Source organism: Lipomyces japonicus (assembly GCF_038497905.1).
Source record: "Lipomyces japonicus strain CBS 7319 unplaced genomic scaffold V1514scaffold_4, whole genome shotgun sequence".
Lineage (NCBI taxonomy): Eukaryota > Fungi > Ascomycota > Lipomycetes > Lipomycetales > Lipomycetaceae > Lipomyces > Lipomyces japonicus.
In genome coordinates this window covers 304,389-331,437 of record NW_027117816.1, presented here as the reverse complement: position 1 = coordinate 331,437, position 27,049 = coordinate 304,389, and the positions used below count along the sequence as shown (strand labels likewise).

Below are 27,049 nucleotides of genomic sequence, written 5' to 3'. Positions count from 1 at the left end.
CATTACATATGTAATTACTAAATTATTATTATTATTAATATTTTTTTTTTTTTTTTTTGGAATCGCTTTTATAAAATTGTATTATTTTTTCTTTTTTATTTATAGTTTCTCTTATTGCGTGAATGTTTTCTTTTTTGTTTTTGGCATTTTTTTTTTTGAATGCATTATTATATGCAGAGATGTTTATTATTATTTGTAATATATTTCACATACGTTATAACTAGTGAATTTTAAAAAAGAATAAAAAAAAAAAGCAAGAAACAAGTGTCGGGGAAAAAAAAAAAAAAAAATCACACAAAATTATGAGCCCGCGTGAACGATGGCATGACCTTGTGCTTGTTCCATTCAATCTCCATGCTTTCCCTCAACACCCATGTTCGGAAAACGTGCCATTCTAATTCCAATTCGGTTTCGATGCGATTAAAAATTTGTTCATCAGGAGCTAATTTTTGTAAATTTAAAAGTATTCGTCTTTTTTGCACGTAGTCTGCGTACCGGTCCAATTTGTTGATCGTCAGATCGGTCGACACGAACGGTGAATCAAAATATACTTGCTTTTCAAGTTTTTTGAGTCGGGTTAGCAAGTTTATTCTATCATCATCATCATTATCATCATCGTAGTCATCATCAGAGTAATCTGAGTTAATAATCTCAGTCGTTGAAATCGAACCATGGTTGCAGAATTGAGCCAGGTTTGAGAGTCGTTGTCGAATTCGTATGTACTGACGAAGAATTGGATTTATGGCAATCACATCGTCGTCGTCGTCGTCGTCGTCGTCGTTCTTATCATGATTGGAATTAAAACTTTTCTTGCCAGGTTGGTTTCTGTCGTGATGTTGAAATTGTTCGGGTTCTGCAGAGTAATCGTCATCATGAATGCACGTCAAATCAGGCACTGGTTCAAACCCAATGTCGGCTTGCACAGGACACATTTCTAAAAAAAAAAAAAACACGTCGCCGTTAGTTCGGTTGGATTGATGGATCATGCTATAAAATTGCAGACTGGTATCATGGAAAAAACATGCTGACCTCGAGCATACTCGGTCGCAAACGATGGGACTAATGATTTCATGAACCATGTTGTTGCCGACGGCGAAAATGGCCGGTCCTGCATGTCTTGTTGCCGATCATGACTCGGCTTGCCGGCACGTAAAGAAACTTGACTGCTTCTTTGCACGGCCGGGTCATGAGGTTGCGAGATTGCAAACCCGAGCACGTTTGGCGGTGGTGGCGCGAAAGACGGTGAAGGTGATGATTGCAACGACACATGCGGGATTGATAATGTGTCGGATATCTTGTCAACCACTCGAGATAGGAACGACATGGTTTTTTTTTGTTTTGTTTTTATTGTGTTGGAATAAATAAACTAGAACACAGGAAGGATATTTTTAAAAAAAAAAAAAATGTGCAAAAGGTATGCGGGTTTGATTGACCGTTGCCAGGTCGCAGTCGAATGGTTAGTTTTGTGAAACCATCCGCAGTCATTGCTCGCAGGATTTTCGGACGACAAGGTCAGAATTTAACAATGTCCGACTGGATGCAATAGTTGATATAGACATAAATAAATTGTATAACTACAATTTTTAATCTATAAAGGTTACTTTTGGCTATATTCAGGCCCGGGCTGTGCCTGAATATTTATTTAAATTGAGGACATAAAAAACGCGCGTACGCGTCGTCGCAGAAAAAGGCCGGTTCGAACGCCTAATTCGTCGTTGCCAAAGTGTTTAAACAGAGAATTAAAAAAAAACCATGGCCAACTATTGCAAAGATAAAACGTAAAAATTAATTACGAGATACTGATATATATATAGATATACAAAATATAAGGGGCAACAGAGCCATACGATGAAGTTGTTACGCCGGCGCAAGGATGCTGCCGAGTCCACGTTTACGGTCGTCAACGTGGTGCAAACCACGAACGTGAACAAAGACAGCAATAATGATGATGCCACCAGCAATGTTGAACAACCCGGGACGGGGTCGAATCCGTCGCATGCTTTGGATTCCGGCATTAATCAAGTTCAGCAGCAGCAGGCATCAGCACGACCGGCTTCATCACCGGCGGATACGTTTGCACGATTGCGCATCGACGAAGGCCAATCGTCCACCAAGCGAGCTCACAAGCGGTTATCGGCCGTGTTTAAACTCGACCACGTTCATTTCCACCACCGTGGTCATAGCCTCAGTCACTATACCGGCGGCGGCGGCGGCGGCAACAGGTCGAACTCCTCAACCGTGTCATCGATCCACGTGCCTAATGATCTGCCGGAGATTATTACGGAACCAAGTCCTGCCGCGGGTGGCAATGGCGAGCAGCCGGTTCGTCAGAGCATGTTGGAACAGGACGCGATATGGCAGGAACGAGCGTTTAGGCTCGCAGATAAGGAGCATGAATTCCTTACCGAGTCTGGCGATTTAAGCCTGCTTAGTGCCACTTCCAAGGAACCCGGCAATTCTGAAAATGACGCACATGCTGACGGCGATGGTGAGAGGTCCATTTTAAGCGTGCGAAGTAACGGATCAGTCAACATTAGCACGCAAGATACCGAAGACCGATTACAACGAGCGATTGAGTTGCATGAATCAGGCAAGTTATCGGAAGCCACGATATTACTTGCCGAGTTAGCCTCACCAGATGCTGATAATAATCCGTTGGCACAATTACTTTATGGCTTGGCCCTGCGTCATGGTTGGGGACTGGATTCACCTGATCCGGCAAGGGCAATCGGGTTTTTAAGAATGGCGGCATCAAATTCGGCATTTATCGAAGAGCAAGCTAAAAAATCAAACTTGCAAATCACGACAAGAAATCAAAAGACCAGTCCTGGACGTGCCAAGGGTGAACTTGTGCTTGCCATTTATGAATTAGCCAATTGCTTTAGATACGGATGGGTAAGATTTTTTAAATCATTTTGTTTTTCCTTTTGGAAAAAAAAAAATTGGTTTGGGACTAATATAGTTGAATAATATTTAGGGGGTTGAGATTGATGCCGTGGCTGCTAAACAATATTACGAAACCGCGGCACATCTTGGAGATCCTGATGCCATGACCGAAGTAGGATGGTGCTTGTTGGAAGGATTCGGTTGCAAAAAAGACGTATTTCAAGCTGCCCAATTTTATAGGTATTGTTTTAATCAACAGTATTATCATTTGTCTTTTATTTAATTTTGTTAACCAACATGAATTGCTGTGGGGATGGTATATTTAGAATGGCAGAAAAGGCAGGAAAAATCGAAGTAGGCTCATCTTGGATCTGGAAGGAAAAATACGATCCCACGCCGGAAAATATGGACAAGGCATTAAAACGGTCAATCAGAGAACGATTAAAATTATAGCAGCTATTTGAAACTTTTTGCGGGAGTGCTTGATTATTCTTGGATAAAAGAAAAAACAAAAAAAAAAAAAAAAAAAAAAAGTCTCCATATGTACAAAAATAATGATAATATACTAACAATAACAATTAAAAATTCAACCTGTATAACTCCAAAAAAAAAAAAACCCCTCTATTTCGGTTTGTGAATGATATGATATATTCAATATTCAACATCTCATGGCTGTTGTTGTTGTTGTCGTTGCTGCTTGTTTAATTATCATTAACAACTTTGTTATATTTCCGTTTGATGCTTTCCGGTAATTGATCTTCCGAAACCTGATTGCCTTCCATAAATGCTTTCAAACCTGGTTCACGTTCCATCAATCGGGAAAAATTGTCTGCCCGGTTTTTGCTTTGCAAATTGTTTAACCGACGTCGTTGCAACCTGGCAGCGTGAATGCATCGCTTCACGTCTTCATAATAATTATTACAACGAAACTGACGATCAAACATGTTATATTTTTGATGACAGTCTTGCAATGCAAAAATTAAATCATTACAATCTAAACATGTATCATGTATGAATATTTTAAACCCGAATGAAACTTTCATGACGTAAGAAAATACTGACCAATGTAATTTGGATCATCAAGATTGGGATGCATTATAAACCAATGTAAATTTTTATAATTTAAAAAGAATAATTAATTCTCTATACGTTAATCGTTTGTAATTAAACACAAAAGATTAATGTTGGTTTGCAACACTTTTTTTTTTTTTTTTCGCGGTTTAATAAATAATGGGCAAGTAATCCGTAATTCATAATGTAATCCGGATTTTACAAAACCGCCCAACGACAAAATCGTAAATCGTCAATCGTCCGGCAAAAATACGTGACAATATTACTGAATTCACAGATATTAAGTAGCATTTCAGGCAATCTCAATTTACGTTTTATATAAGCACACATCAAAAATAATGTCACAACCAGGTTCATCAAATGCGACAACGAGTTCGACCATAACAGCCAAGAAGCAAGCAGGTTAGTTATTAGTTTTGCAAAATCAATCCAAAAAACCCAACACAAGACTTGAAATGTAACTAAATTCAAATTCTGTCTTTTTTTTTTACTATTTACAGATCTTCAAGCACAATATAATAATTATAAATCAACATTACAACAATTAGCTCAAAAAATTGGCGAATTAGAAAGCGAAACTGACGAGCACAAGTACGGTTATTTTTTTTTTCTTTCTTTTTCTTTCGTTTAATATTCTTTAATTGGAGACTTTTAAATTAACAAGCGGTGGGGGGGTAAATTAGGCTTGTATTAGAATCATTACGACCATTACCTGAAGATCGAAAATGTTTTCGAATGATTGGTGGAGTCTTGGTTGAACGAACGGTTAAGGAAGTCATTCCAGCTTTAGAAACCAATGCCAAAGGAGTGAGTTTACAATTTTTTATTTTAATTACTGCATATTTTTTTCAAATTTATAAAAATATTTGACCATGAGAAATATTGATAAAGATATATGCATAGGTCGAACAAGTAATGGATCAATTAGTAAAAGAATACAAAAAGACGGAGGACGAGTTAAAAGCATGGCAGGTTAGTTTTAAACCAAAAGAGCTTTTGCTAATATTTCTTCTACTAATTACTCAAACCAGACAAAGAACAAGGTCCAGGTAGTTCAACAAAATCAATAAATCAAAATAAAAAAAAGAAATTGTAAATTATATCCCAGTCCCATAGTTCCTCCTAACTATATACAAAAATTTAATAATCATGGTTGCACATGGCATCACCAATAACTGAAAGAATAAAAAAGAAAAAAAAACTTAAATGAAAAGACGAAACTCCAATAGATTAAAAAAAAAAATGAATGAACCCATTTAGGTTGTAATTTATTTTTAAGCACTGGCTTTACGTTGACCAGATGGGGAACCAAAAATTCTGACCGGACCAAACCTGGCGTCCCGGTCAACCATGCCCTTTTCAATTTCTTTTTCCAACACGTCATTTGAAATGCCATATTTATTCCACCGAATTATCGGTGCTCGCACGATGGATTGCATTTTTGGTGCACCTTCGACATTACCTTGCTTGCGCAACCGGTCGATAAACTCATCCGCGTCTTCCATGGCAGTTAACTTTAATCTTTGTAACCTGGCAATGTCCTCTGACGCGGTCTCGCGTTGCGAATTTAGTAATTCAAGCGTTGATGTTAGCGCGATGTAATCAGTGTTTGTGTCCAAATCGATTTCAACGGTTGGAATGCCTTGATTTTCTGGAATCTGGTTTGAAGTGTCGTTATTATTGTCACCATTATTCTTGTTACGCTCAATGTAGTCGGTGTGATGATTGTTGTTGCCCCCCTTATTAATGTAATTAGCTGCTGCTCGCTCTTTCGCGCGGGTCGTCACCGGAGTTATTGGTGGCAGGTTGGCATACGCCAGCCTTCGTGATAGATTTTGTTGCTGTTTGGCATAACCAGTGATTCCCCGACCGCTACTCGCATGTGTATTGTTGTAATATGCCGGCTGACTTGGTGTCGTAGTTGTAGTCGTTGTTGTCGTAGTTGTTGTTGTGGTGATGGCGGTGGCGGTAGGGATAGCGGCCGCCCCTGTGGTTTGTGGTAACGGACTCAATGGCGAGACGCTTCGGGCCTGAGTAGCTGTCAGCTCGGGCCTGGACTGGTCTTGATTGATTACCGCGGTCTCATCGTAATAAACATTATCACTTTGGCCTTGCACAGCCGTGTCATGACGCTCGGCTGCTTGCAAGGCTGCCTTCTCATCCAACACGGCAGCCTGCGCATCGTCGTCATGACTTGCCTGCTGCCGCCTATCATCAGTCGACACGACCACGTCTTTTTCGTTATGAGATATCGCCATAGATTCTTGAGATTGTGATTTTAAATAGATTTTCTTGATCATTACCGGTGACATGCTGTTGCCGGCGCCCGGATGTGGTTGTGGTGGTGATGCAAGTAAAGTCTTTGGCGGACGGCCTCTTTTGCGTCCAGGTTGTTTGTTAAGCGAATGATGATGCTGCTCCCGCAGCGGCGAAGGCCTTGCTTGTGATGACGCCGTTGATACCGAGTGCCTGTTTATGCTGTTCCGATGATGGTGATGGTGATGATGATGATGATGACGAGGGTGGTTATGAGCGGGAGAGCCGTGCCGCGTCGTGCCAGCCGCCGTCGTTGTCGTTCCCGATCTCCTCGTGACTGCCGTGATGATGTTGAATTATATTCAGTCGTCAGATGAATACAAAACAGAAAAACAAAACCGAGGACTGAGTGATGATGTGAACAAGGAAGACGTAGGAGGGGCGGACGGGCGTGTTTGCGCCGTGGAAAAGCAAAGCAAAAAAATGGAAACGACAAAGTATATTGTGCAGCGCAGAAACAATAATAAACCAGGCCCGCACTTTATCACAAACGATGACCGTGCGCAAAAGCAAGTAACGAACAGTATTTTATTTTATTTTTTGAATCGGCACCACCCGGCAAGTTTCAAACGACCTTCAAGATCACGACTGGTAACGGCAAAATGTCAGCCAAGAAAGGGGAAAAAAGAACGACCGGGTTGATGAATAGTTATAACATAACGTAATGTATTACGTGGGCCAGGCAATGACGTCAACATAAATGCCAAATTTAACTAACTATAGATTTCCGTACAATTAAGAAAACCAAAACAACGAATTTAAACCATACGTAAAGCAGAATAAAAAAATCATTATATCCATCCAAAATCATTCCATGCCGGGTCGTAACTGTGTGAAACCTTTTTTTTTTTTTTTGTTTTTTGAAAAATTTACATTGAGAAATGGCCCACGTTGATGCGGTTCATTTGTAAAACACGGTCGTCCATCATGCCATTGTCGTCGTCATTCATGACCATTAAGCCGGAATCAGCCAAAATTTCATCTTGCGTTGGTCCAGGAGGCACGGCGGGCCAAGCTCCGACGCTGCCGAGCACCGGCTCATTATGATGCTGATGATGATGATGATAATGATATTGACCTGGCATGCTGTTGCTCGTGCGAATTCCGTTACCGTTGTTGCCAATAAAATCCGGTTGCCACCCATCTATGGGATGCATGCCTGCAGCTGCGGCTGCTGCTGCCGCCGCAGCCATTGGGTGAGTCCACATTCCCTGCATTATCATGTCCCATTCATCCCAATTCCTGCCGTGCGGAACATCTGTGCCAGGAGAATTCGCCTTCATCACCATGCCGCTACCCAAAACAATATTGGAATCAAGAACCAGGTCATTGCCGCCAGATATAAACACAGTCGGAGTACTGCCGTTGGGCAATTCCGCGAGATTCCCCCCATTCGCATCCAATAACGTGACTTGCGAAACCGGCATGCCTGGTGTGAACAATGACGAATTTGGCACCACCGTACTACCTTGTGATCCTGGCCTAACTGAACTTGCCTCACCACGTATGCCAGCATCAGAACTAATATTAGTACCGGGTTCATGAAGCCAATTCAAATCTGGAATCCTGCGAATTCGTTCTGGTTGATCCACATAAATCTCATCCTCTTCAGGCAAAAAATCCAATTCATTCGCGTCAACAACTGCCAGCGTCGGATTTGAACTAGCCTTTGCTACAAATGCTGACCCATCATTGCCTGGGACAACGGCCTGTCCCTGACGTGCATGCTCCGTCTGCCGGTTTAAATCAGCACCATGATTAGAAGCGTCGCCTAACGTATCGTGAACAACCATGCTTTGCGTTGCAAACACTGCCCTGCTAGGATCAATGTTTAACACCGGGTCGTGTAACGGCTTGTCATCCAACACGACCGTCTTAAACTTGTATTGTTTCATCATATTCTTGCTAACTTTCTTTCGTTCTTCTGGACTTAGCATTTCAATCTCGCTCAGTTGTTCAAATAATCTCTCAATCAATCCTTGCCTTCGTGACGCGACAGGATCAAATCGACCAATATCGGCTTGAATCTTCCTTGACGATTTAAGTACGTCACGCATGGACTGTTTTTGAAAAGTTGACATGGAATCCATATTTGAATACAACTCAACACACAGCATCATGCATGCATGGAAATGATGATTCAGATAAATGCCATCCGTAAACCAGCGAAATTTTTCCAATACAGTTTTCGCATCCGGAGAGTTATACAGCCAAACCTGCCGGCGAAGCATCTGAAGTGAAGCATCAAGGCATTCGTCTTTACTCAGCGCAAACTTCTCGTTAACATCCGCTCTGGCTGCGAACGGCCGATGAAGAACCACCAAGGCCTTGCGGTAATGCAAGTCAAGAAGAAATCGTTGAAACAAAATGTGCGCAGGATCGTTTAAACCTGAAGCTTCAGGTGGAGTTCTCAAGTATTCCGGGAAGCTAGCAAACGTCGCTCGAATTTCGGCATCATGAGCCAATATGGTTTCGTACCCGGCACGTGGTCTTAGTGAAAAAGTCCCCGACACAATCCTGCCTAGGACATCATTCAACTTGGTAATACATAAAAGATATGTCATGTCTGTTTCTTCATTCCAATCTCGAGCTTCCGGTAACTTGCCCATGTTTGTATATATGTCGCAGTCATTTAAATTTAGCGGCGCTCGCACGTCATGCTCACCTGACCGGATCGTAACCGGCAAGCCTTGATTAATAGCAAACGTGGTATCTATAGCAATCAGCGTGTACCACATGTGCCTCCGAATCTCTGCTTCGAACGGCGAAATATTAAACCATTTAGGATCTCGATGAAGTCCCTTAAAATATTATAATTAGAAATCGGTTAAATCATACTAATATCAAGCTTACCATTGATTGCGCTATTCTAACAACCATTCCGGTAGAGACCCACGTCCTATCGCTAAAACCCTCAACTAATGTTCGTTTCGATTCAACCGCCAACCATAATAACAACGTTCTAATCACGACGATGCTTCCCCTAAGCATAAAATTACCAGTAACAAGACAAGCCTCCGTAGCTTTTTGCCATCCGATCCATGTTTGCATTTCTTTTCCCCGATAAATTTCGGGCACGCCATCGCCTCTGCATGATTGCAAGGATAGGGCAAGCATGCATAGTAACATCCCAAGCCAAATGCATTCCACTGCTGCCGGATTCAGCCAAAAAGTACAATATTCATTTTCAAACGACGGTCGGTGGATAATGTGTAAAGTAGGATCAATGGACTCAAAATATCGATCGATTAACTTGTCACACAATTCTCTTTGCGGTAGTAAATCCAAAATTTCTGAAAAATTGACGTCTCTATTATCTGAAAAAGGAAACCCGCTTTTCCATATTCCAGTTTTCATTGAAGCATTATTGCATGGTGGTGTAGTATTTGAAGCTTTCCTTTTCGCTTCATCCAGTTTTCCACTTTTCTCAAACAAAGATTTAACTTCATTTAACTAATCCCGAAAAAAAAAATTGTCAGCAAAAATTAAAAAAAAATAACGCATTCCACTTCAAACTTTACCTCGTTTAATAGAGCCACCCAGTGTGTCTCACCATGATACATTGCTTTGCCTTTGCGATCAAGTTTCATCATTCCTAGTGATTCCCGAACAGCATCAACATCTGACGCAAGATCGCCGTTTGAAACAGCATTATCAACGGTCTTGTAAGAATTATTATTCTCAGGCGATCCCTGTGAATATTCAGATGCAGATCCACCAGAACTATGCATTAATCCCAAAACTAAACTTTCCAGCTTGTCGAGTTGATTCCTGACGTCAGACCCTGATGTCGTCTTTCTGCTGCCGCTGCTACTGCCGTTGTTGTTGCCGCTCCTACTGCTGCCAGAATTGCTTGCTGATGTGAATACTGGTCCTGAGACCAAGTGATTATTGGAAGCTTGAGAAGTAGCAACATTTCCATTGTTACCCATAAGATATACACATGCAACACCATCACCACGTTTGACACAGTTCTCACATGGATGACCCCGGTTGCATTTCAATTTTCGTTGACGACAAAAATTACACGACACCGGTAGCCGGTTACGTTTTCTAATGATTTTGTGATCTGCAGAAGTGCTGGTGTTTGACTGAGGAAGTTGAGGCGGAGTTAACCCAGTGAATGACGCCGAACGATGAGATTGTAGTGACGTTTCGCTGGCTGGGCTCGTGTCTGTCAACGGTGCCATGCCGGGAGCAAAAAAAAAAAAGAAGCGCAGAGTGGACGGCTGGTAGAGAAAAAAAAATAAAAAATAAAACCGTACGGCAGTTTCTGATAACAAAAAAATTAAATATTAATCTGTATCTTGATTAAAGACTGAGCCACGGATCCGAGATTGACATGAATCGATGAAAAACGAGTGGCAACGGAGATGATGGTACTTCAGATCTAATCGAACTAAATTGAAAAAAAAAAGCTAAAAAAAACTTATCAGTATTGAGAAATCAAAAAATGAAACTTAGTGAGCCAAATGCATCTAATGCAAGTTCATTCAAGAAAAAAATCTCATAAAGTAATTGAAGGAGAGTAATGACATTGAGCAAGTTGTCAAGTTAACGTTCCAGCAAGAACGTGAACCGCAGTCTTGCCATATTATACATCAAAATCCTAACCAAAAAAATATTCTCCGTAATAAATATGAAAAACAACTCTGGTCTTTGCCTTCTCCTTTTTTTGGCCTTATGAGTTGAGCACTTCGAATCAGAACCGCCGCTACACGAAACCGAACCGCCACCTCGACTGAAAATATACAAGTACATGTAGATGAAGCAAAAACAAAAAAAAAATATAAAAAATACTTACAGATGATCACTCCGCAACAAGTGAAACCGTGAAATCCAAATTGCAGTGAAAATGATGACGACGGCGGGGAATCGTTGCGTAATGTCATGGATTGTGCCAGTTGCATAGAAAAGGTTATTACGTATACAGTGCAGGCCAGGAACAAAAGTCGCGCGGGTAACTTTGGCGGCCCATCAACTCATCACCAAGTTCCTTCCCTTCATCTCTTAGTCAACGTTTGTTCGATAAATAATTAGAAATAGTATTAGTTTAAATTCGTATGGTGAAATGTTTGTTGCCCACGTTTTGCTAAAGCAGATGAACCACAGTATTATACCCTAGTGACTTAAGCTTTTAAATTATGTAATTCACAGAAGTGAGACCTCCTCGGCAAATCTCGAATCCGAAGAATCATATATAAAACGAATGTAACGAACGATAAGTTTAAATCACATTCTGAAATCCAGGCTTGGACGTTGTTCGTCCGATTTTCTACGTTGATTAACCTACGTGACCAAGTTATGTAATTCGATGCATAGTAAAAAACAGCGGAACTTCCGTCTGCGCCAAGCTCATCTCGGCCGGTTCGCGGCAAGGGACGACTCATTTTCCTCTTGCAGCGGTGCAATGAGTCAATCAATACCCATCGGTAATAGTACAAGACAAGCAACTCCAAACGTATATATATATATATATATATTTACAAGCAATCTATTTACAATTTAAACCCCAATCACCAAAAACTCCTGTGCAAAGTGCACTTTAAGCGGCCATATTATAACAATAAAACTAATGCTTCAGAATCATCATCACTTGACATGCTTGCTCTAAGCATTTGCAAAGTCTTGCCCGAGCTTCATTACCCAATTGCTCAGTTCGACGTGAGATCTCACGGCGATCAGGTGCGTGCCAAACTCGGTATACACTGCAAACACGTTTGCCTTGTTTAGTAATCCTGGCGCCAGTTCTGGCTGATAGCCAATCCGGCATTGCGTAACGTTTATCGCGTATTTTTCCTCCATTTCGTCCGCACCGTACACGTGCAAGTACGGTCGTCGAAGTTCCAGGTATCGCCGTTCCCATTTATACATGGCATTATCTGGCATCCACGCGTGTCCTTCCTTAATGACATGAGTACTCTTTTGGATCTGGCGCACATCGGCAACATATTTTGTCGGTGGCTTCGTCATCAGTCGGCTTTGTCCCACTGGCTTGACTGTTGAATCCTCTTGTGGCTTATGCCGCCATAACGTCAAGCATTTTTGTAACAGTGACACTTGACGTTCGTCAAATTCCGCGTCTACTGGAACATTAACTTCATCAAGCTTTACGCGATCCAGCACGGACTGAGTCACGCTTAACGCTGCATTCTGCCATCGCTGCTTCACGCAATCCTGAAATTCCTTCACAAGTGCCGTACTTCTAGGTTTCCAAACTCCAAGGTATTCTTCACCACTAATATAGCTCTCCTTGATATTCAACTGCCTCGAATCAGCCGTCTTCAATGACCGCAACTGCACCTGAAACAGTCCAACGTAAGAATGCGCGATCCGGTTGCCAGTGAAAAGCAACGCAAACAGTGAAGGCCCGCGAGAACTGCGCCGAATCATGCGACCAACAAGATTTGTCGAAAACTCGGCAGGCATTGTAATGGCCGCCGTCATCACGCTCCAACTCAGGCTGATAACAAATTTCTCATGCACGTTTGTTGCTCGATCGAGATAGGCTGAGTTATGCGCACTCGAATCCCATTGTGCCAAAACTGTAACCGTTCGTGTTCCGTCTGCTTGCGCAATGGTCTTCGGCCTGCCAATCCGTCGCAAAACAACTTTATCAACTTTGCTTTGAGCTTCCAACAATCGTCCTTGAGCATCCATCATTCTTACATTGCTGACTGACACCTCGCGAATATCATTCCATTCAAACGTGTCTCCGGACGAATGTCGAATCGATAATCGGATCTGTCTTTGCACGCCAATGTGAAACTGAAACAAGCCCTTGCCGTCAGGATGATCCTGAACAATATCGACCGGCTCGTACTGTCCAGAATCTGACATTTCTAAAATTTCAATTCTTACAAACGCATCATGGTGTAAGGGCAATCCTGATACATCAATAGCAGGTTCAAATCTAGGCCGCTTTTCCACCACGTTGGATTCAGTCTCCTGCATATCATCCCAGCTCAACAGTTTTTCCAAATGCACGCTAGAAATTTTGGCAAAAACTTTGATACGAAGAACCGGAATGTCCAAACACCAGTTACTGCCGTGTCTGATAATGTCATTCAAGCGTACGCCATGGGAAGTATTAAAATTAACAGACCCGTCTCCAAATCCGCTAACTGTTTGACTAGTGGATATTCCATCAAGAAATCCATCCAGGCCTATCATAAACATTTGTACATGAACTTCACTGAATTCCCGCTCCGAAAACCCATTAATACACTTTAGATTTACGAGCACAGTCGACGGAATAGAGTCCTGGCTTGCAAACACCGGTTGAAGTTCTCCGTCTATCAAGCCAATCACGCTCAGCGTATGCGGTGAAGTAATATCTATCGAGAACGGAAAATTTCGGCCAACAATAATTTCCGTCAATGGCACATATGCGTCTCCAATACAAGTATATTGTTGATTGAACTTTTCCGAAAATGGATCTTTCACCTGAAAATTATCTCGGTCATGCAAATCAGCATACGACGGTGCTTCATTATATATGTTTCGAATCAACTTAACGCAGCTCTCTAACTTTGCAAATGAATATATCTTCAAGACATTATTAATGCCATCCATGACTCTGACTGCCGCGCATGGCTTTGTAGCTTTTATCAAGGCTAAATCTTCTTCAGGTTCGAATTCGTTTAGCATCATGTCATACGGAGACACCTCAAGATATGAGTCATCCACAATGGCAAATTGAAATCGAATGCTCCTGCTCAGTTCATTACTCAAAATCTGCGCTTCCTTTAAGAGCATGGCATGTCTAAATAGCGATTCAGAAAGCCTAACGCTTACATTCTTTTGCCATACTTGTAATACCGATCTTGCCAACAAGACTTGCCGATCACTAAATTCGTCATCATGTTGCACCTTGCTTTTTCGAAGGGGAGACCGAGTTGGCGACCTATTCGTGTTGGCTCGAAGCTTTGCTTCAAAATCTAATCGTTGACCTTCCAATCGATTTCGTATGTCTGATCTTGCCTGATTTAATTTCAATTTTAAGCTCTCAGATTTTGATGGCGATTCATCCAGAGGCTTGGCTGACAGAAACGGATCTTCTGAGTCAAACCCGGCTGCGTCTTGCAACTTGCGAAAGCTTAAGACTGACGATGTACCCACGCTCATGAACGAATCACCATCGGTCTCATAAAACGACATGGATGATTCCGGCCTGCCCTTACGAAGTGACCTTAATCTTTGCATTTCTTCGAATAATCGATCCAATTCTTCATCCGTCGTGGCAGACAAATTTGCAGACACATCCGGTCCCAAAATTGATTTGGCGGCTTCGAACCGTGCAAAAGACCAATCACCCAGGGCATCATCTTTTTGCGACAGAGTCGCACCCAATCCTGACGATTCATCGTCTAAGGTACTGGCTACTTCGGATACCGTCACGTCAATTTCTTCCACACCTTCATCAACATTATTTGAATTCGTACGAATCGGTGACATTGGTTTTGCGCGTCGTCGAACGCCGTGACGCTCTTTTAAAGCTTCACGAGGATGATTAAACCTAAAAATATGAAAATCTCCCAAAATAATTCGATCTCCAGTGTGCAGCCGTTTTGGCTCAGATATGCGCAAGCCATTTATAATAATTGATGCCTGTGCATGAGGAATAATAGTCACGACGTCATCAACATTATCGAACGAGCAATGATTTTTAGAAATTTTGGAACCATGTAATCTGATTTGAGCCTTGGTGGATACATCGGCATTGCCAACTTCTGTTTTTCCAGGTTTGATATTGTAAACCAAACATTCAGCTAATAATGGATCATCACTATACAAAACACAGTCAGGTCAAGTATTCACATACAAGCCAATTTTTTTTTTCATTATTACCTTAAATTCACCAGATATGGAATATTTTTGGGAGTTCTCACACCAACAAAACCTTTCTCAATATTGATGCCCAATTCATCAAGAGCGGCTTCGCGTTGCCTGTGAATCTCCTGTGTCTGCGCCAATCGTTCTTCCCAGGTCGTATTCAATTCCTTAAATAATTTTTCTGAAGACGAAAGTTGTTCCGTAATCTCGGCTCTAGAAACTTGACGAACCGTGCCGTCGCTCGTTGTGACTGTGACCACATCGGAACTTGATTGATCTGGGTTGGTCAAGGATGAACCGGCGGTCTCCAACTTGCTTCGCAATAATGAGAGTTCCTGCTTAAGCTCTCGAATAATTTTTGCGTTCGGATCCTCATTAATAACCGCATGGTTCTTAATTCTTTTGGCTGAATCTGCATATCGCAATGTCGACAGCGTTTCATCGTAGTTTATATCGGCAGGTGAGATGGTTGCGATCATTGCCGTTAATGAGTTTCCGCCGAGGGAATCCTTTAAGATCCAGGTCAATGCTGAATCACGGTACGGAATCACGCTATCTTTTTCCTTCTTGCTACTCAAGTCGGCCAGAGTTCGGATAACCCTGCCCAAGGCCGATAGGGACTTGTTAATCTCTGAACCTTCTTTCAATCTCACCCCTGTTGCCCCAGTGGAAGATGCCCGTTCGGAACCAGCCAAATCTACCAATGATATTCTCGAAACTTTTTCAGTATCCAGATTTGTTTCATCATCATGCATGATTTGAGTCAACAATAATGTAAACACGGCATGCGATCGAGATGATGTTTCGTTCATGTTTGTAGCCGCAACCGTACGCGTCTGTGTCAATATTAGATTATATAAAAAAGTGATCTAGCAATTATTTTTTTTTTTTTGAGTACCTTGTTGCCCTCATTCATTAACTCTTGAATTTCCGGGAAAGATCCGACAATTAACTTTGACAGATCTTCGACATATGGCCCAAGCAAAGGATGCTCTCGAATTCGTAAATTCCCCTTATTGTTTGGATTCAATAAATCTCTTACTCGTTCATTGTATATTTCAAAATATGATACTTCGACCGTGAACTTGTGCGATTTGCTTGACAAGCCCGCGCTTAAGATAGGTTAGAAACAAAAAAGCCACAAAATATTTTAAATAATGCAACCATGCATAACTTACATTTTTTGAAAAAGACTGTCACAAATTCTAGGAATAATACCAGGATCATCTGCTGTGCCCATCTAACCCGGAATATCAATACCCGACAATTCTTGAAGATAATTTGATTCTTACCATGGAATAAGTTTTACCGGATCCCGTTTGACCATATGCCAAAATACAGTTATTAAACCCTTGAAACGCATTGACTAGTAAAGGCTGTCCCAAATCATCAAAAACTCTTTCCTGACAAGCTATAAAATTCATGTAAGTTCACTTTAAAAAAAAATCATGCCAAAAAAGTGAGAAAGTTTACCAAAATTTGGGCTATCAAAATCAAAACTCCAATAACTCTTGTCGTACTTGAACGTCCTTCCTGCTTTTTGATCTGGTCTTGACGATGTGGTACCTGACTTCGGAGTGCCGGTCGATGATTCAACCTTGGCTTGTTGCTGGTGTTGTTGATCCGCAGGCCGAATGACGGTCTGATCATTGTCCATTTGAATTACGCATTGTGCATTCCTTGCACGCTCTGATCCCCAATAAATAATAAAAAAAATAACAATGGTTAATCAAGAAATTTAAAATAATGCCAGAGAAATCTACATTGCTCTTTGACTTACCTCGCTTGTTAAAGGGCCGAACTCGAACAGCAACCTTAATGTTGCTGTCGTCGCCCGCAACTTTTAAAGCTGACATTTAAATCACCATGTAGAAAGTATGTGTATGATCTCCCAAAATAATAAATAAGTTATTTTAATCTATATTTCAAAATCAAGAAAAAGGTAGTGTCGAACTATTAAATTAGTCGTATTGGGCAATATAAATTACAACTCGTTATGGATCACAATTTCTATTTATCGCGCACGTGATGATCACAAAATGGCTTCTCAAAACACCCTTCCCAATTTGGATACTATAGTCTTACCGGAATCATTTAGAAGAATCACATGTAATCAAACCAAAAAAAAAAACATCTATAAATATAGTACATTATGAGTACAGGTCTCTAAAAAAATTGATAATTATGCATGCCCAAAAAACAAACAAACAAAAGAACCCAATGCACTGCAAGCAAACCAACATTGTGACTTAAACGTCGAATAACATAAAACACCATCGTTCAAGGTTTCAACAAGTACTTGTAAAATTCACATGCAAAACACGATGGCTCCGATTTCAAGAGATTAATTAACGCGCTAAAAAAAACAGAAACAGGCATCACCAGCCCGTAAAGGACGCCGTACAGTAACAAAAATTAAGGAAAACCAATATGGAGAAGACAGTATCGAACGCCAAAAGGGGCAAAAAAAAAATTAAAGTCAACGATCAAAAAGATTCAAGTGCAAAAGCATTATTGCCCATTCGCAATGATATTAAAGTTCTAACGTCTGTCACGTATCTCATGCCATTTAGAAACGGAATCAAGTGAAGCAAGTCAAGATCTGAAGGGTCGTTTATCCATCCTTCAATAGCAATGGCATTATCTTCATGCAAAAGATAACTGATTGGAGAATTATCAATAATCATGACCTTTGACAAATCAGGTTCGACCACTGTAATGTCCTTGACATAACCTCCATTTCTAAACGTACAATGTTGCCTGTAATACCGAGCTTTAAAATATTTCCGATTCTGTTCTAACCAATCAATCACCGGATCAGCATATTCTTGCACTGAAGCAGTGAATATTACCAAATTATACCATTTAGAAACTTTTTTCAAAAATTCGTCACAAAATGGTCGCTTGTGAACATAATACAAAATGGCATGTTGCTTTTCCAGTTTAACTTCCACCATATGACCTGAACTCATCTTGCCGCCTTTAGAAAGCGAATGAATTAATGTCTCATCTAAGTCAAGAATTAGTGTCTTTGGAGAGACATGTTTAGGTATTAGCGGTCGGGGTGGAGGTGGAATGCGAGGATATTTTGTCGCCTTTGATGACACAAATCCAGGCGATGTTGGAGACTTTATTGATCGTTGAAGTTCTATTGATGCAGTATTAAACTCAACAGACTGATCTCTCGAATGGAACGGTTTGTCTTTTTCGGTTCCTTTTCGTGCCAAACGAATTCTAACCGACCTTTGTTGTTGATCCTGGTTCAGATTTTGTTCTTCATATTTTTCTGACAGCGGTGAGGAAGACTGATTGAATGGTAAGCCCTGATAAATTGAAGGCGGCAATCTGGAGTCAGCTCCGACCAGATGTTGATGTGATGATTTGATCTGAGGCCAGTCTGAAACTTGTGGACTTAAAATGCTTGAATCTTCAACAGATAACTGACCCTGAACAGGAATAAACGAATTATCACCGCTATTGGTAACATTGTTGTTAAACAAAATCTGGCCCACCTTGTTGTTGGTGCTATCCACGTCATCATGACCAATCGCACCGAAAGTGTACCCCAACAACCGCAGAATATAATGGAAAATTTTAATAATCCATGAAAATGGTAAAATCCAAAACCAAGCTTCGTTTGCGTTTTTCGATTGATCGACTCCAACATTAACAAAAGCCGTTACAGGCGAATCGTCAACACCGCTGCCATTCGTATTGGCGGCAACGGAGGCAACTAAACCATCGCCAAACTGTGCCGGTGACTTGATAGATGCAGAATTTGTCGAAACAGTTGCCAAAGCTGCTAATGGAGAAACAGGCAGTGAAATGTTTGCTTTCGATGCAAACTCACATTGTTGTTCTTGTTGTTGCTCTTGCTCTTGCTCTTCTTGCTGTTGCTGCTGTTGTAGTTGGGTTTGTTGGGCATTTCCTATAACGCGCTCAACGCGAGAGGAAATATATTGTACTGAGTTCATGAGTAGTAACAAATCATGATATCTATATAAAAATAATAGTTTTTTCCAAACGTAGTTCCACGAACTGGGAAAAAAAATGAACCGGCTTGGTTTGATTCAAAAAAGCTGGGGAGGTTTACTAATTCGGATCCAAGGGTTTTTGTCTATTTTGAGAACAAACAAAGATGGCATATTTGTCAAGTAGTTTGTTGCTTAAGATTTTTTAAAGCCAATTTGGGCAAAAGTAAACTCAAAATAACAGATTGATGTAAACTTATGTTGATGAGTTCGCATTTTCATCGGTTATACGACTTCTTTTTCAGTTTACTCTTTGCATGGCTCTTGATTCGACCGTTCCACCTATCAGGGTTACTACCACTTCATTGGAACTACAGAATCCCCGTCAGCAGCAAGTAATGACAGCGGAATCATTATATGAGTCGGATGAGGAACCTCAGTTATTATTTACGCCTGTCACAAGGCAGCAAGTCAAGAATTGCACATTTTCGGCATGGTATACAAAGTACAAGAAAATTTCTCCTCGAGCGACAGTGATTAAGCCCGTGGGTGAAGCATTTGTGAAGTACCTGTTATCTGACGGAATATACCTTCCACCTGAAGGGTAAGTCATACATTGCGTCTGTAAATTTGAACCATGTTTTTTTTTGACGACCCTAGGGACCAAGCAGAATGGAGTGATTCAGATGATGAACTAACTAATCGAATTCAAGAATTATCAACAAACGTGGCAAGTTTTTCCGATACGGGCGAGTCTGATGATGACGATGCCGATTGGGATGCCGATAATGATGAAAATAGTGATCCGGCAACTGCGTTTCCTGAACTTGATCAACAACTACGACAGGTTCTTGCCGACTACGGTGCTGTCGTACCAAAGCTAAACTGGTCTGCTCCTAAGGTATGCTGAGTTTAAACCCCGGTAACGTTATCAAATTAATATTTTGTACTCTAGGATGCAGCTTGGATCACCACCACGAATTCGTTAAAATGTGTTACACCTGGTGATGTGTATTTGATTCTCAAGTCATCCAATTTCATCACTCACGATCTGCTTCATGCGTTTGACGACTGTCACCCAGGAGTGCCCTCGCTTGACGTATCATCGTCAACAAACACCATTCAGAGCAATAGCAATAATGATCATGAAGACGTTGAACTTGTGCTTCGTAAATGGGTAGATTTTAATCCTGCAATGGAATTTCGATGCTTTGTCAAGGACCGAACACTAATCGGTATATCTCAGCGGGACGAAAATTTTTACGATTTTTTGCAACCATTGGGCAATAAATTGTTAGAATTAATTGACGTTTTTTTTTCAGATTATTTGCAAGATAGTTTTGCTAATGAAAGTTTTGTGTTTGACGTGTACATTCCCAAACCACACCATGATGGCAAGGTATGGTTGATTGATATTAATCCGTTCGGCCCACGTACAGACACGCTATTATATACGTGGCAGGAACTGTTAAGCATCAATCCACATGCAACTGGATTTGACGATTCGGAAAATTGGCCCGAGATTAGATTATTAAATGCGAATGAGGGCATGCAATCATTTGCTAGGAAGCCATTTTCGGAGCACATGGTCCCTAAGGACGTGGTTGACGCGAGTATTCACGGTGGCGGGGCCGGCATTGCTGCGTTTGCGAAGAAATGGAAAGACATGTTACACAAGCATGAATCTAACGACAGTCGCAGCAGTGGTTAACACGTCCGGCGAACAACCTATTATTTAACCAATTGTATATAACAAACTTGTAATTTTACTACTGTACATTACATTACGGTAATTCAAACTGACAGACACCTGTAGTGTTATATACTGTATGCTAATATATGAACATCATGTATTCATGTTGCTACGTATTACAAAGACAGTTCAACAATATTAATGTATCAGATCTGTAAAAGTAGCTAATGAAAAGTAGCCATTAATCCGCTTCTTATCAAAGTAAACTTTCATTTCTTTGTTAATATTTTTTGATTTATTTTTACTGATTCCTAGTACCCATGTTAGATGAGTAAACTAGTACATACAATCATAGCGGCGGCTAATTGTATCATTCCGCTTAGTACTTATACTTATACCGCGACTGCGAAAATTGAGCTTTGATTCAGACAATTTGTAAAACAGGACTTGCGCTTGAGACATTAAATTACAATATAATGACTAAAATAACATTTTCGGCCAGGGGGGCGGTCACGTCTCGTATTGCACTTTGCCTGTGATGATTACGTAGGATTCCAATTTTTTTTTTTTTTTGATTTTATGTACACTTACATATATGTAATTAGCTACTTCACGATTATTTACTATTTATTTTATTTATTTTTTCTGTTTCCAAATTATTCTAATTATACCGTTTTTGTTGTAGTATTTTCAGGCTACAATATGCTGGGTCGGATTGTACCGTATCCCGAAACCCCGCCGGGCAAGTTGGAAGCCGACAGCAAAGGAACACAGTTCTACTGATATAAACGCCGATTTGCATGCTGAAAGTAAAAGCAACGTAAATTGCCTCATCTGCTTCAATAGAATAATTTCAGTCAAACATGACTACTAACTTCTATAGGTTTGGCGGAATGGATTTTTTTAACCTTGTTGTGCTAGCACCACAATTTGGATGCATCATTTAAATTTTAGTGTCCTTAGTTTAAAAGGTTATTTGAAATACCCATAGTCAACACCAGCATGCGGTATATACCCTTTCTTAAAGCAAAATTGTTGTTCCGCAAACTATACCTTGTACCAAGAAGTTGCAAATTTTGCAATAGTCATGCTGTATTGTGTTGAATTAATACAAACTTGGTAATATCAGGCTCTTGATGCATTTATGATTTCAACATTTTTCTATTTAAACCTCAGTGAATCATTAATCTTAACATGGTTGTTCTCTTGGCGATAATTTCTACCCAATGTCGGATATCACTGAAACCAAAGTAGGCACTCAGCTGTCTGAAAAGACTATTTCAAAGTCAGATTTTGAAGTAGATAATGATGAGACTTACGATGATCCCGAAAAGTTAAACATTCCCAAAGATTGGCCGCCGTTAGCAGCTCATGGTCCCAAAAAATATTATTTTTGGAATTTTAATGGTCCTGCCGGTGTTGATTTAGATTCTATTGCCACACAGCCATCAGTCTTTGACGACCCTGGCAAGGCTCAGGCTTACCAGCCGATTCCTGAATATGAAAATATTCATAGATTTGATCCTTTAGCCAGATGGACGTGGAGGGAGGAAATGGTAAGACTATTATTAAACAATCGGGTCTTGAACTATGTTTTACTAATCATTGTATACAGAACGTCGTGCGAAAGATTGATCTGAGAATTATGCTATGGGTTGCTATTATGTACATGTCCCTTCAACTTGATCGTGGGAACATTTCACAAGCGGTGGCGGACAATATGCTTACTGATCTTGGGTTTTCGACTGATGTTTTCAATAACGGAAATACGATTTACAGAGTTCTATTTTTGATTACAGAAGTGCCTTCACAACTTATTTCAAAAAAGCTTGGTCCAGATAAATGGATTCCCATTCAAATGGTTTGTTGGTCTGCAGCTGCCATGGCCCAATATGCGATGAACTCTTCAGGATCGTTTTACGCTACCCGTGCACTTCTTGGTGCGTTTGAAGGTGGATTTACTGCAGATGCGTGCTTATACTTGTCATACTTCTATACAACACTTGAACTCCCAGTTCGTCTTGCTTATTTCTACGCTGCTTTAACGTTAGCACAAATTTCAGCTGCTTTCATGGGATTTGGAATTCTTCACATGCGTGGTGTTCATGGAAACGAGGGATGGAGATGGCTGTTTCTCATCGAGGGCGCGATTACAGCATTCATTGGATTATTGTCCGCTCTTTTAATGCCTCCCGCTCCAACTAAGACTGCATCATGGTTTAGAGGAAAGAAAGGTTGGTTTACGCCTCGGGAAGAGATAATCATGGTGAATCGTGTTTTACGTGATGATCCATCAAAAGGTGACATGCACAACAGGGAAGCATTGAATTGGAGCCAAATTGGCAAATCATTAATGGATTATGACATTTGGCCAATCTATTTGATTGGATTGGTATGGTGGGTCCCAGTGGGTACCATTGATACATACATGACGCTTACTCTCAGAAGTCTCGGATTCACAACGTTTCAGTCTATTTTAATTGTGCTCCCTGAGCAGTGCATGTCCCTCTTAACTCTTCTTATAATTTCATACGTTAGTCAGAGATGGGATAACATTCGAGTTTATTTGGGCATATTTTCACAACTTTGGGTTTTGGTATGTTTGATTCCAATTAGAGCATTCAGTGCCGATGTTTCCAAGTGGTCTAAGTACGGGGTTTTGACGGTTCTGTTATCATTTCCCATGTGTCAGCCCATTCTAGTTGCTTGGACATCTCGTAATTCGAATTCCGTGAGAACCCGGACGTTGTCATCAGCTGTGTATAACATGTTTTTTCAACTTGGTGTCATCATTTCAGCCAATATTTACAGGGCTGATGACAAGCCTCTGTATCGCAGAGGTAATCAGGTTCTTATTGGCATCGCTGCCATGAATATTGTGGTTTATGCGCTGGCAAAGTTGTATTATGTGTTACGTAATAAGCAAAAGGCTGCCAAATGGAATGCATTGACACCTGCGCAACAAAACGAATACCGACACACTACAAAAGATGAGGGATCAAAAAGATTGGATTTCAAGTTTGGATTTTGATGTATTTTATTAATAAAAAGGTGAACGGAAATGATAAAAAGGTTATCTTGGTATTACATAGTAAATGAAAACAAGGTAAAAAACCTTTTTTTTTCAGTACAACTTATCAATTTTTTGTTTTTTGAAAAATTCTGCTCGCACATGATGGGTAATATAAATTGTAGCTTATGTTTGTTCAGGGGCTTTGCACCTCGGAGGCATCACGGTTTCTTCCCCGCATTTTATATATATACATCTTTTCTATAGCGACAATGTACTTACCAGAAAACTCCATTAAATTAAAAAAAATAACCAATAATGGAGTTTAACGTTAATGGAAAAGTTGCATTAGTAACCGGTGGTAGGTTGAAAACTCTCTATCTATTATTGCACGCCCTTTCGTCATGAAGAGCAACACAGACAAACTAATTTTTCCAAGGTAGTCGTGGATTGGGATTTTACGCCGCCAGGGCATTACTTCGAAACGGTGCTTCCCGGGTATTTGTTTCATCCCGTAAGGTAGACGCATGCGTCAAGGCAGCCAATGAGCTCAACTCGTCATCAACTGGTGCCAGTGGTCATGGCAAGGCGATCCCGATCGCAGCCGATTTTGCCAACCCAGACGATATCAAGCGCGTGATTGACCACATTGACCGAGTCACGAACGGCAGGCTCGACATTGTGATTGCCAACGCCGGCGCTACCTGGGGCGCACCGTTACACTCGCACGATCCGGCCGCGATCGATAAAGTGCTGGCATTGAACGTGCGCGGCGTGTTTGTCACGATCCAATCCGCAGCCCGGCTTCTTGAACGGTCAGGAACGGACGAGGATCCGTCCCGCGTGATCGTGGTCGGCTCCGTGATTGGCTTGCCATCAGGTACGGCCGAGATTGGCAAGATGGGCACGTACGGGTATGGTGCTTCCAAGGCAGCCGTGCATCACTTGAGCATGTCATTGGCGGTTGAATTAGGTAGCAGGCAAGTCAACGTGAACACGATCGCGCCCGGATTTTTTAAAACCAAAATGGCGGCCGGATTGATTGATCGCATTGGTGAAGACAAGCTGGTATCTCAAAATCCAAAGCACAGGTTAGGCCGGCCGCAAGATTTGGAGAGCGTGATTGTGTTTTTGTGCAGCAAGCCTAGCGCATACATTAATGGCGTGGTGTTGCCCGTCGATGGCGGCCAACATTTGGCAAAATTTTAGAAAAACACTAGTTTTTTTTTTTTTAAAAAAGCATATTATATTTCATCGTTCTTAGCAACAAAAATACAAAAGTGATTGTCCCATATCGCATATGGCCGTATCTATGAAATCCCAACCAAAAAAAAAAAATAATAATAATAAGGAAAACGTAACAGTAAAAAAAGAAAAAAGACAATCAGAGATTAAATAATGCACATGATACAAAATACCCTAAATAACAAAAAACAAAAACAAAAAAAAACTTTTTTAAAACTCATGTTGTTCATTAGAAAACATGGAATTTTTTTTTGGTTCAAGTTTAGAAGGTAACCTTCTTGCCCTTGAACTCGACGTTGTTAGCACCAGTGGGGCGAAATCCACCGCGGCCTCCTCGGGGGGCACCACCGCGGCCACCACGGAATCCACCACGGGATCCGCCACGAGATCCACCGCGAGCACCGCCACGACCGCCGCCACGGCCACCCGCATTGCTGTTATCCCTCGGCGTAGAGAAATCCAACCTGACCGGCCTGCCAGCAATGTCGGCACCGTTCAAGGCATCCAACGCGGCCTTGGCCTCGTCCACGGATTGAAATTGCACGTATCCGAAACCCTTGAGTTGCTCGGTCTCCGGGTTGGTGGGCAGTCGCACGTTCAAAACCGTGCCGTGCTCTCCAAAGACTTCAAATAAGTTATCCCGGTCAACATCGAATGACAGGTTACCCAAAAACAAGGTATCAGACGGTGGCGAGACCTTGTCACCATACTGGTCGGCACGGCTGCGAGATGCGAACTGCTGGTCGTTGTTAACCGGCTTGGGGTTGGAAATGTCAAGGTTGATGGGTCGGCCGTCAATCTCCTTGCCCTGTAACTCCGTCAACGCCTTTTGCGCACTGGCGGGGTCAGCAAAATCAACGTAGCCGAAACCCTTGGAACGGCCGGTACCTTTCTCGGTGACCACGCGAGCGGACACGACTTCGCCAATCGCAGAGAATTCCTTGGCCAACCAATCGTCATCCACGTTCCATGACAACCGGCCAACAAACAAGGTCTTGGAAGCATTCTCATCAACCTTGGGCTTCTTAGATTCAGGGGTCGCGGCAGCGGCAGGTTCAGCCTCCTCAGCTTTTCTCTTGCTAGATTTTTCCTTAACTTGTTCAACCTTTTTGTCATCTTCAGAGTCAGAGTCAGAATCGGAACCAGATTCAGATTCAGAATCCGAATCGCTATCTTCCTCATCACTGCTCTTAACATTCTTCTCGGTCTTCTTCTCAGCTTCAGACTCAGACGAATCAGAGTCCGAAGACTCATCCTCGCTAGATTCTTCCTTCTTCTCAGCAGCAGCAGGCTTCTTATCATCCTCAGATTCGGAATCAGATGAAGATTCATCACTTGATTCTTCCTTCTTGGCAGCAGCAACCTTCTTGTTCTCCTTCTTAGCAGGTGGTTCCGAATCAGAATCAGATTCGGAATCAGAGTCATCAGACGAATCTTCTGATTCACTGCTGGACTCAACCTTCTTCTTCTCAGCGACCTTGCTGCCGTTCTTCTTTGAAGCAGTAGAAGCAGCAGCAGGCTTCTTGGCGTCCTTCTTATTCTTGCTCTTCTTGTCTTCTTCTTCAGATTCAGACGATTCAGATTCGGATGAAGAACTATCAACATCCATCTTGTCCTCCTTCTTTTCCTCTTCCTCAGATTCAGATTCAGACTCAGACTCGGACTCGGACGATGATTCAACAACTACTTTCTTCTTTGACTTCTTAGTCTTGTCATCCTTTGCGTTTTTCTTGGCTTCCAACTTCTTGGCCACGATGGCAGCAGCAGACGCTGCTTTGGCAAGCTTTGCGGTCTTCTTCACTGGTGATTCAGACTTGCTAATGCTAGCACCAGGCTTAGCGTTTAATGCCTTGGCTTCCTTCTTGGAAGAAGATGACGAAGAAGATTTTGATTTACCCATTGTTCTGTGATTATGTTAGCCAAAAAAAAAAAAAAAAAAAAAAAAAAAAAAAAAAAATTAAAAAAAAAATTTATTAATTTAATTGCAAATAAAAAAAAAATATTAATAATTTAAAAAAAAAG

The 27,049-nt window shown here is 41.3% G+C and overlaps 12 protein-coding genes across 12 annotated transcripts in view; 5 read left to right on the top strand and 7 right to left on the bottom strand.

Moving 5' to 3' along the window:
• Window positions 1-167: 167 nt before the first annotated feature.
• Window positions 168-1,636, bottom strand: V1514DRAFT_325217 (uncharacterized protein). Its single transcript, XM_066926569.1, has 2 exons — window positions 1,030-1,636; window positions 168-934 (listed from the first exon to the last, which is right to left on the bottom strand). Exons 1-2 carry the CDS (start codon window positions 1,322-1,324, stop codon window positions 291-293), a joined length of 939 nt encoding a protein of 312 aa, XP_066785604.1. The 5' UTR covers window positions 1,325-1,636; the 3' UTR covers window positions 168-290.
• A 31-nt stretch (window positions 1,637-1,667) lies between these two features.
• V1514DRAFT_289058 (uncharacterized protein) lies at window positions 1,668-3,419 on the top strand. The gene is made up of 3 exons (XM_066925270.1): window positions 1,668-2,895; window positions 2,978-3,126; window positions 3,213-3,419. Exons 1-3 carry the CDS (start codon window positions 1,849-1,851, stop codon window positions 3,337-3,339), a joined length of 1,323 nt encoding a protein of 440 aa, XP_066785603.1. The 5' UTR covers window positions 1,668-1,848; the 3' UTR covers window positions 3,340-3,419.
• Window positions 3,397-4,083, bottom strand: V1514DRAFT_325211 (uncharacterized protein). Its single transcript, XM_066926568.1, has 2 exons — window positions 3,949-4,083; window positions 3,397-3,880 (listed from the first exon to the last, which is right to left on the bottom strand). The coding sequence occupies exons 1-2, from the start codon at window positions 3,980-3,982 to the stop codon at window positions 3,588-3,590; spliced, it is 327 nt and encodes a 108-aa protein (XP_066785602.1). The 5' UTR covers window positions 3,983-4,083; the 3' UTR covers window positions 3,397-3,587.
• Window positions 4,084-4,271: 188 nt separating this feature from the next.
• Window positions 4,272-5,027, top strand: V1514DRAFT_275498 (Prefoldin subunit-domain-containing protein; the record flags this gene model as incomplete). Its single annotated transcript, XM_066924892.1, has 5 exons — window positions 4,272-4,359; window positions 4,458-4,548; window positions 4,641-4,764; window positions 4,861-4,929; window positions 4,989-5,027. Coding segments are annotated over 5 exons (411 nt in total), but the record flags the coding sequence as incomplete, so codon positions are not given.
• A 204-nt stretch (window positions 5,028-5,231) lies between these two features.
• On the bottom strand, window positions 5,232-6,005 carry V1514DRAFT_267319 (uncharacterized protein; the record flags this gene model as incomplete). Its single annotated transcript, XM_066924809.1, has 1 exon — window positions 5,232-6,005. A coding segment is annotated over one exon (774 nt), but the record flags the coding sequence as incomplete, so codon positions are not given.
• A 906-nt stretch (window positions 6,006-6,911) lies between these two features.
• Window positions 6,912-10,696, bottom strand: V1514DRAFT_152421 (fungal-specific transcription factor domain-containing protein). The gene is made up of 3 exons (XM_066924506.1): window positions 9,795-10,696; window positions 9,127-9,726; window positions 6,912-9,074 (listed from the first exon to the last, which is right to left on the bottom strand). Exons 1-3 carry the CDS (start codon window positions 10,461-10,463, stop codon window positions 7,143-7,145), a joined length of 3,201 nt encoding a protein of 1,066 aa, XP_066785599.1. The 5' UTR covers window positions 10,464-10,696; the 3' UTR covers window positions 6,912-7,142.
• Window positions 10,697-11,883: 1,187 nt separating this feature from the next.
• V1514DRAFT_275597 (uncharacterized protein) lies at window positions 11,884-16,765 on the bottom strand (the record flags this gene model as incomplete). Its single annotated transcript, XM_066924897.1, has 6 exons — window positions 11,884-15,061; window positions 15,124-15,944; window positions 16,007-16,220; window positions 16,287-16,348; window positions 16,401-16,519; window positions 16,582-16,765. The coding sequence occupies 6 exons, from the start codon at window positions 16,763-16,765 to the stop codon at window positions 11,884-11,886; spliced, it is 4,578 nt and encodes a 1,525-aa protein (XP_066785598.1).
• Window positions 16,766-17,242: 477 nt separating this feature from the next.
• On the bottom strand, window positions 17,243-19,188 carry V1514DRAFT_325195 (NLI interacting factor-like phosphatase-domain-containing protein). Its single transcript, XM_066926567.1, has one exon. It carries the CDS (start codon window positions 19,080-19,082, stop codon window positions 17,595-17,597), a length of 1,488 nt encoding a protein of 495 aa, XP_066785597.1. The 5' UTR covers window positions 19,083-19,188; the 3' UTR covers window positions 17,243-17,594.
• Window positions 19,189-19,308: 120 nt separating this feature from the next.
• V1514DRAFT_152126 (D123-domain-containing protein) lies at window positions 19,309-21,036 on the top strand. The gene is made up of 3 exons (XM_066924505.1): window positions 19,309-19,683; window positions 19,740-19,980; window positions 20,035-21,036. The coding sequence occupies exons 1-3, from the start codon at window positions 19,397-19,399 to the stop codon at window positions 20,788-20,790; spliced, it is 1,284 nt and encodes a 427-aa protein (XP_066785596.1). The 5' UTR covers window positions 19,309-19,396; the 3' UTR covers window positions 20,791-21,036.
• A 537-nt stretch (window positions 21,037-21,573) lies between these two features.
• Window positions 21,574-23,863, top strand: V1514DRAFT_325191 (major facilitator superfamily domain-containing protein). The gene is made up of 2 exons (XM_066926566.1): window positions 21,574-22,328; window positions 22,388-23,863. The coding sequence occupies exons 1-2, from the start codon at window positions 21,999-22,001 to the stop codon at window positions 23,801-23,803; spliced, it is 1,746 nt and encodes a 581-aa protein (XP_066785595.1). The 5' UTR covers window positions 21,574-21,998; the 3' UTR covers window positions 23,804-23,863.
• On the top strand, window positions 23,855-25,087 carry V1514DRAFT_302138 (uncharacterized protein). Its single transcript, XM_066925566.1, has 3 exons — window positions 23,855-23,878; window positions 23,968-24,147; window positions 24,226-25,087. Exons 2-3 carry the CDS (start codon window positions 24,101-24,103, stop codon window positions 24,989-24,991), a joined length of 813 nt encoding a protein of 270 aa, XP_066785594.1. The 5' UTR covers window positions 23,855-23,878; window positions 23,968-24,100; the 3' UTR covers window positions 24,992-25,087.
• The window catches only part of V1514DRAFT_302136 (uncharacterized protein), a 2,343-nt gene continuing 307 nt past the window's right edge, over window positions 25,014-27,049 (bottom strand). Inside the window, exon 2 of the mRNA XM_066925565.1 lies at window positions 25,014-26,931. Coding sequence (XP_066785593.1) covers window positions 25,290-26,927 — 1,638 coding nt within the window. The 5' untranslated portion in view covers window positions 26,928-26,931 and the 3' untranslated portion in view covers window positions 25,014-25,289. The remainder of the gene's footprint in view (window positions 26,932-27,049) is intronic.

What these genes read in the sequence shown, in the direction of transcription:
- V1514DRAFT_325217 (XM_066926569.1), bottom strand. Translation starts at nt 1,324, where the DNA reads ATGTCGTTCCTATCTCGAGTGGTTGACAAGATATCCGACACATTATCA. An exon ending in TGCGACCGAGTATGCTCGAG is followed by an intron (nt 935 to 1,029) that starts GTCAGCATGTTT and finishes TTTTTTTTTTAG; the next exon opens with AAATGTGTCCTGTGCAAGCC.
- V1514DRAFT_289058 (XM_066925270.1), top strand. Translation starts at nt 1,849, where the DNA reads ATGAAGTTGTTACGCCGGCGCAAGGATGCTGCCGAGTCCACGTTTACG. An exon ending in ATTGCTTTAGATACGGATGG is followed by an intron (nt 2,896 to 2,977) that starts GTAAGATTTTTT and finishes AATAATATTTAG; the next exon opens with GGGGTTGAGATTGATGCCGT. An exon ending in CAAGCTGCCCAATTTTATAG is followed by an intron (nt 3,127 to 3,212) that starts GTATTGTTTTAA and finishes TGGTATATTTAG; the next exon opens with AATGGCAGAAAAGGCAGGAA.
- V1514DRAFT_325211 (XM_066926568.1), bottom strand. Translation starts at nt 3,982, where the DNA reads ATGCATCCCAATCTTGATGATCCAAATTACATTG. An exon ending in TGATGATCCAAATTACATTG is followed by an intron (nt 3,881 to 3,948) that starts GTCAGTATTTTC and finishes ATACATGTTTAG; the next exon opens with ATTGTAATGATTTAATTTTT.
- V1514DRAFT_152421 (XM_066924506.1), bottom strand. Translation starts at nt 10,463, where the DNA reads ATGGCACCGTTGACAGACACGAGCCCAGCCAGCGAAACGTCACTACAA. An exon ending in GGGTGGCTCTATTAAACGAG is followed by an intron (nt 9,727 to 9,794) that starts GTAAAGTTTGAA and finishes TTTCGGGATTAG; the next exon opens with TTAAATGAAGTTAAATCTTT. An exon ending in TTAGAATAGCGCAATCAATG is followed by an intron (nt 9,075 to 9,126) that starts GTAAGCTTGATA and finishes TAATATTTTAAG; the next exon opens with GGACTTCATCGAGATCCTAA.
- V1514DRAFT_325195 (XM_066926567.1), bottom strand. Translation starts at nt 19,082, where the DNA reads ATGAACTCAGTACAATATATTTCCTCTCGCGTTGAGCGCGTTATAGGA.
- V1514DRAFT_152126 (XM_066924505.1), top strand. Translation starts at nt 19,397, where the DNA reads ATGGCTCTTGATTCGACCGTTCCACCTATCAGGGTTACTACCACTTCA. An exon ending in ATATACCTTCCACCTGAAGG is followed by an intron (nt 19,684 to 19,739) that starts GTAAGTCATACA and finishes TGACGACCCTAG; the next exon opens with GGACCAAGCAGAATGGAGTG. An exon ending in TAAACTGGTCTGCTCCTAAG is followed by an intron (nt 19,981 to 20,034) that starts GTATGCTGAGTT and finishes TTTGTACTCTAG; the next exon opens with GATGCAGCTTGGATCACCAC.
- V1514DRAFT_325191 (XM_066926566.1), top strand. Translation starts at nt 21,999, where the DNA reads ATGTCGGATATCACTGAAACCAAAGTAGGCACTCAGCTGTCTGAAAAG. An exon ending in GGACGTGGAGGGAGGAAATG is followed by an intron (nt 22,329 to 22,387) that starts GTAAGACTATTA and finishes CATTGTATACAG; the next exon opens with AACGTCGTGCGAAAGATTGA.
- V1514DRAFT_302138 (XM_066925566.1), top strand. Translation starts at nt 24,101, where the DNA reads ATGGAGTTTAACGTTAATGGAAAAGTTGCATTAGTAACCGGTGGTAG. An exon ending in GCATTAGTAACCGGTGGTAG is followed by an intron (nt 24,148 to 24,225) that starts GTTGAAAACTCT and finishes TTTCCAAGGTAG; the next exon opens with TCGTGGATTGGGATTTTACG.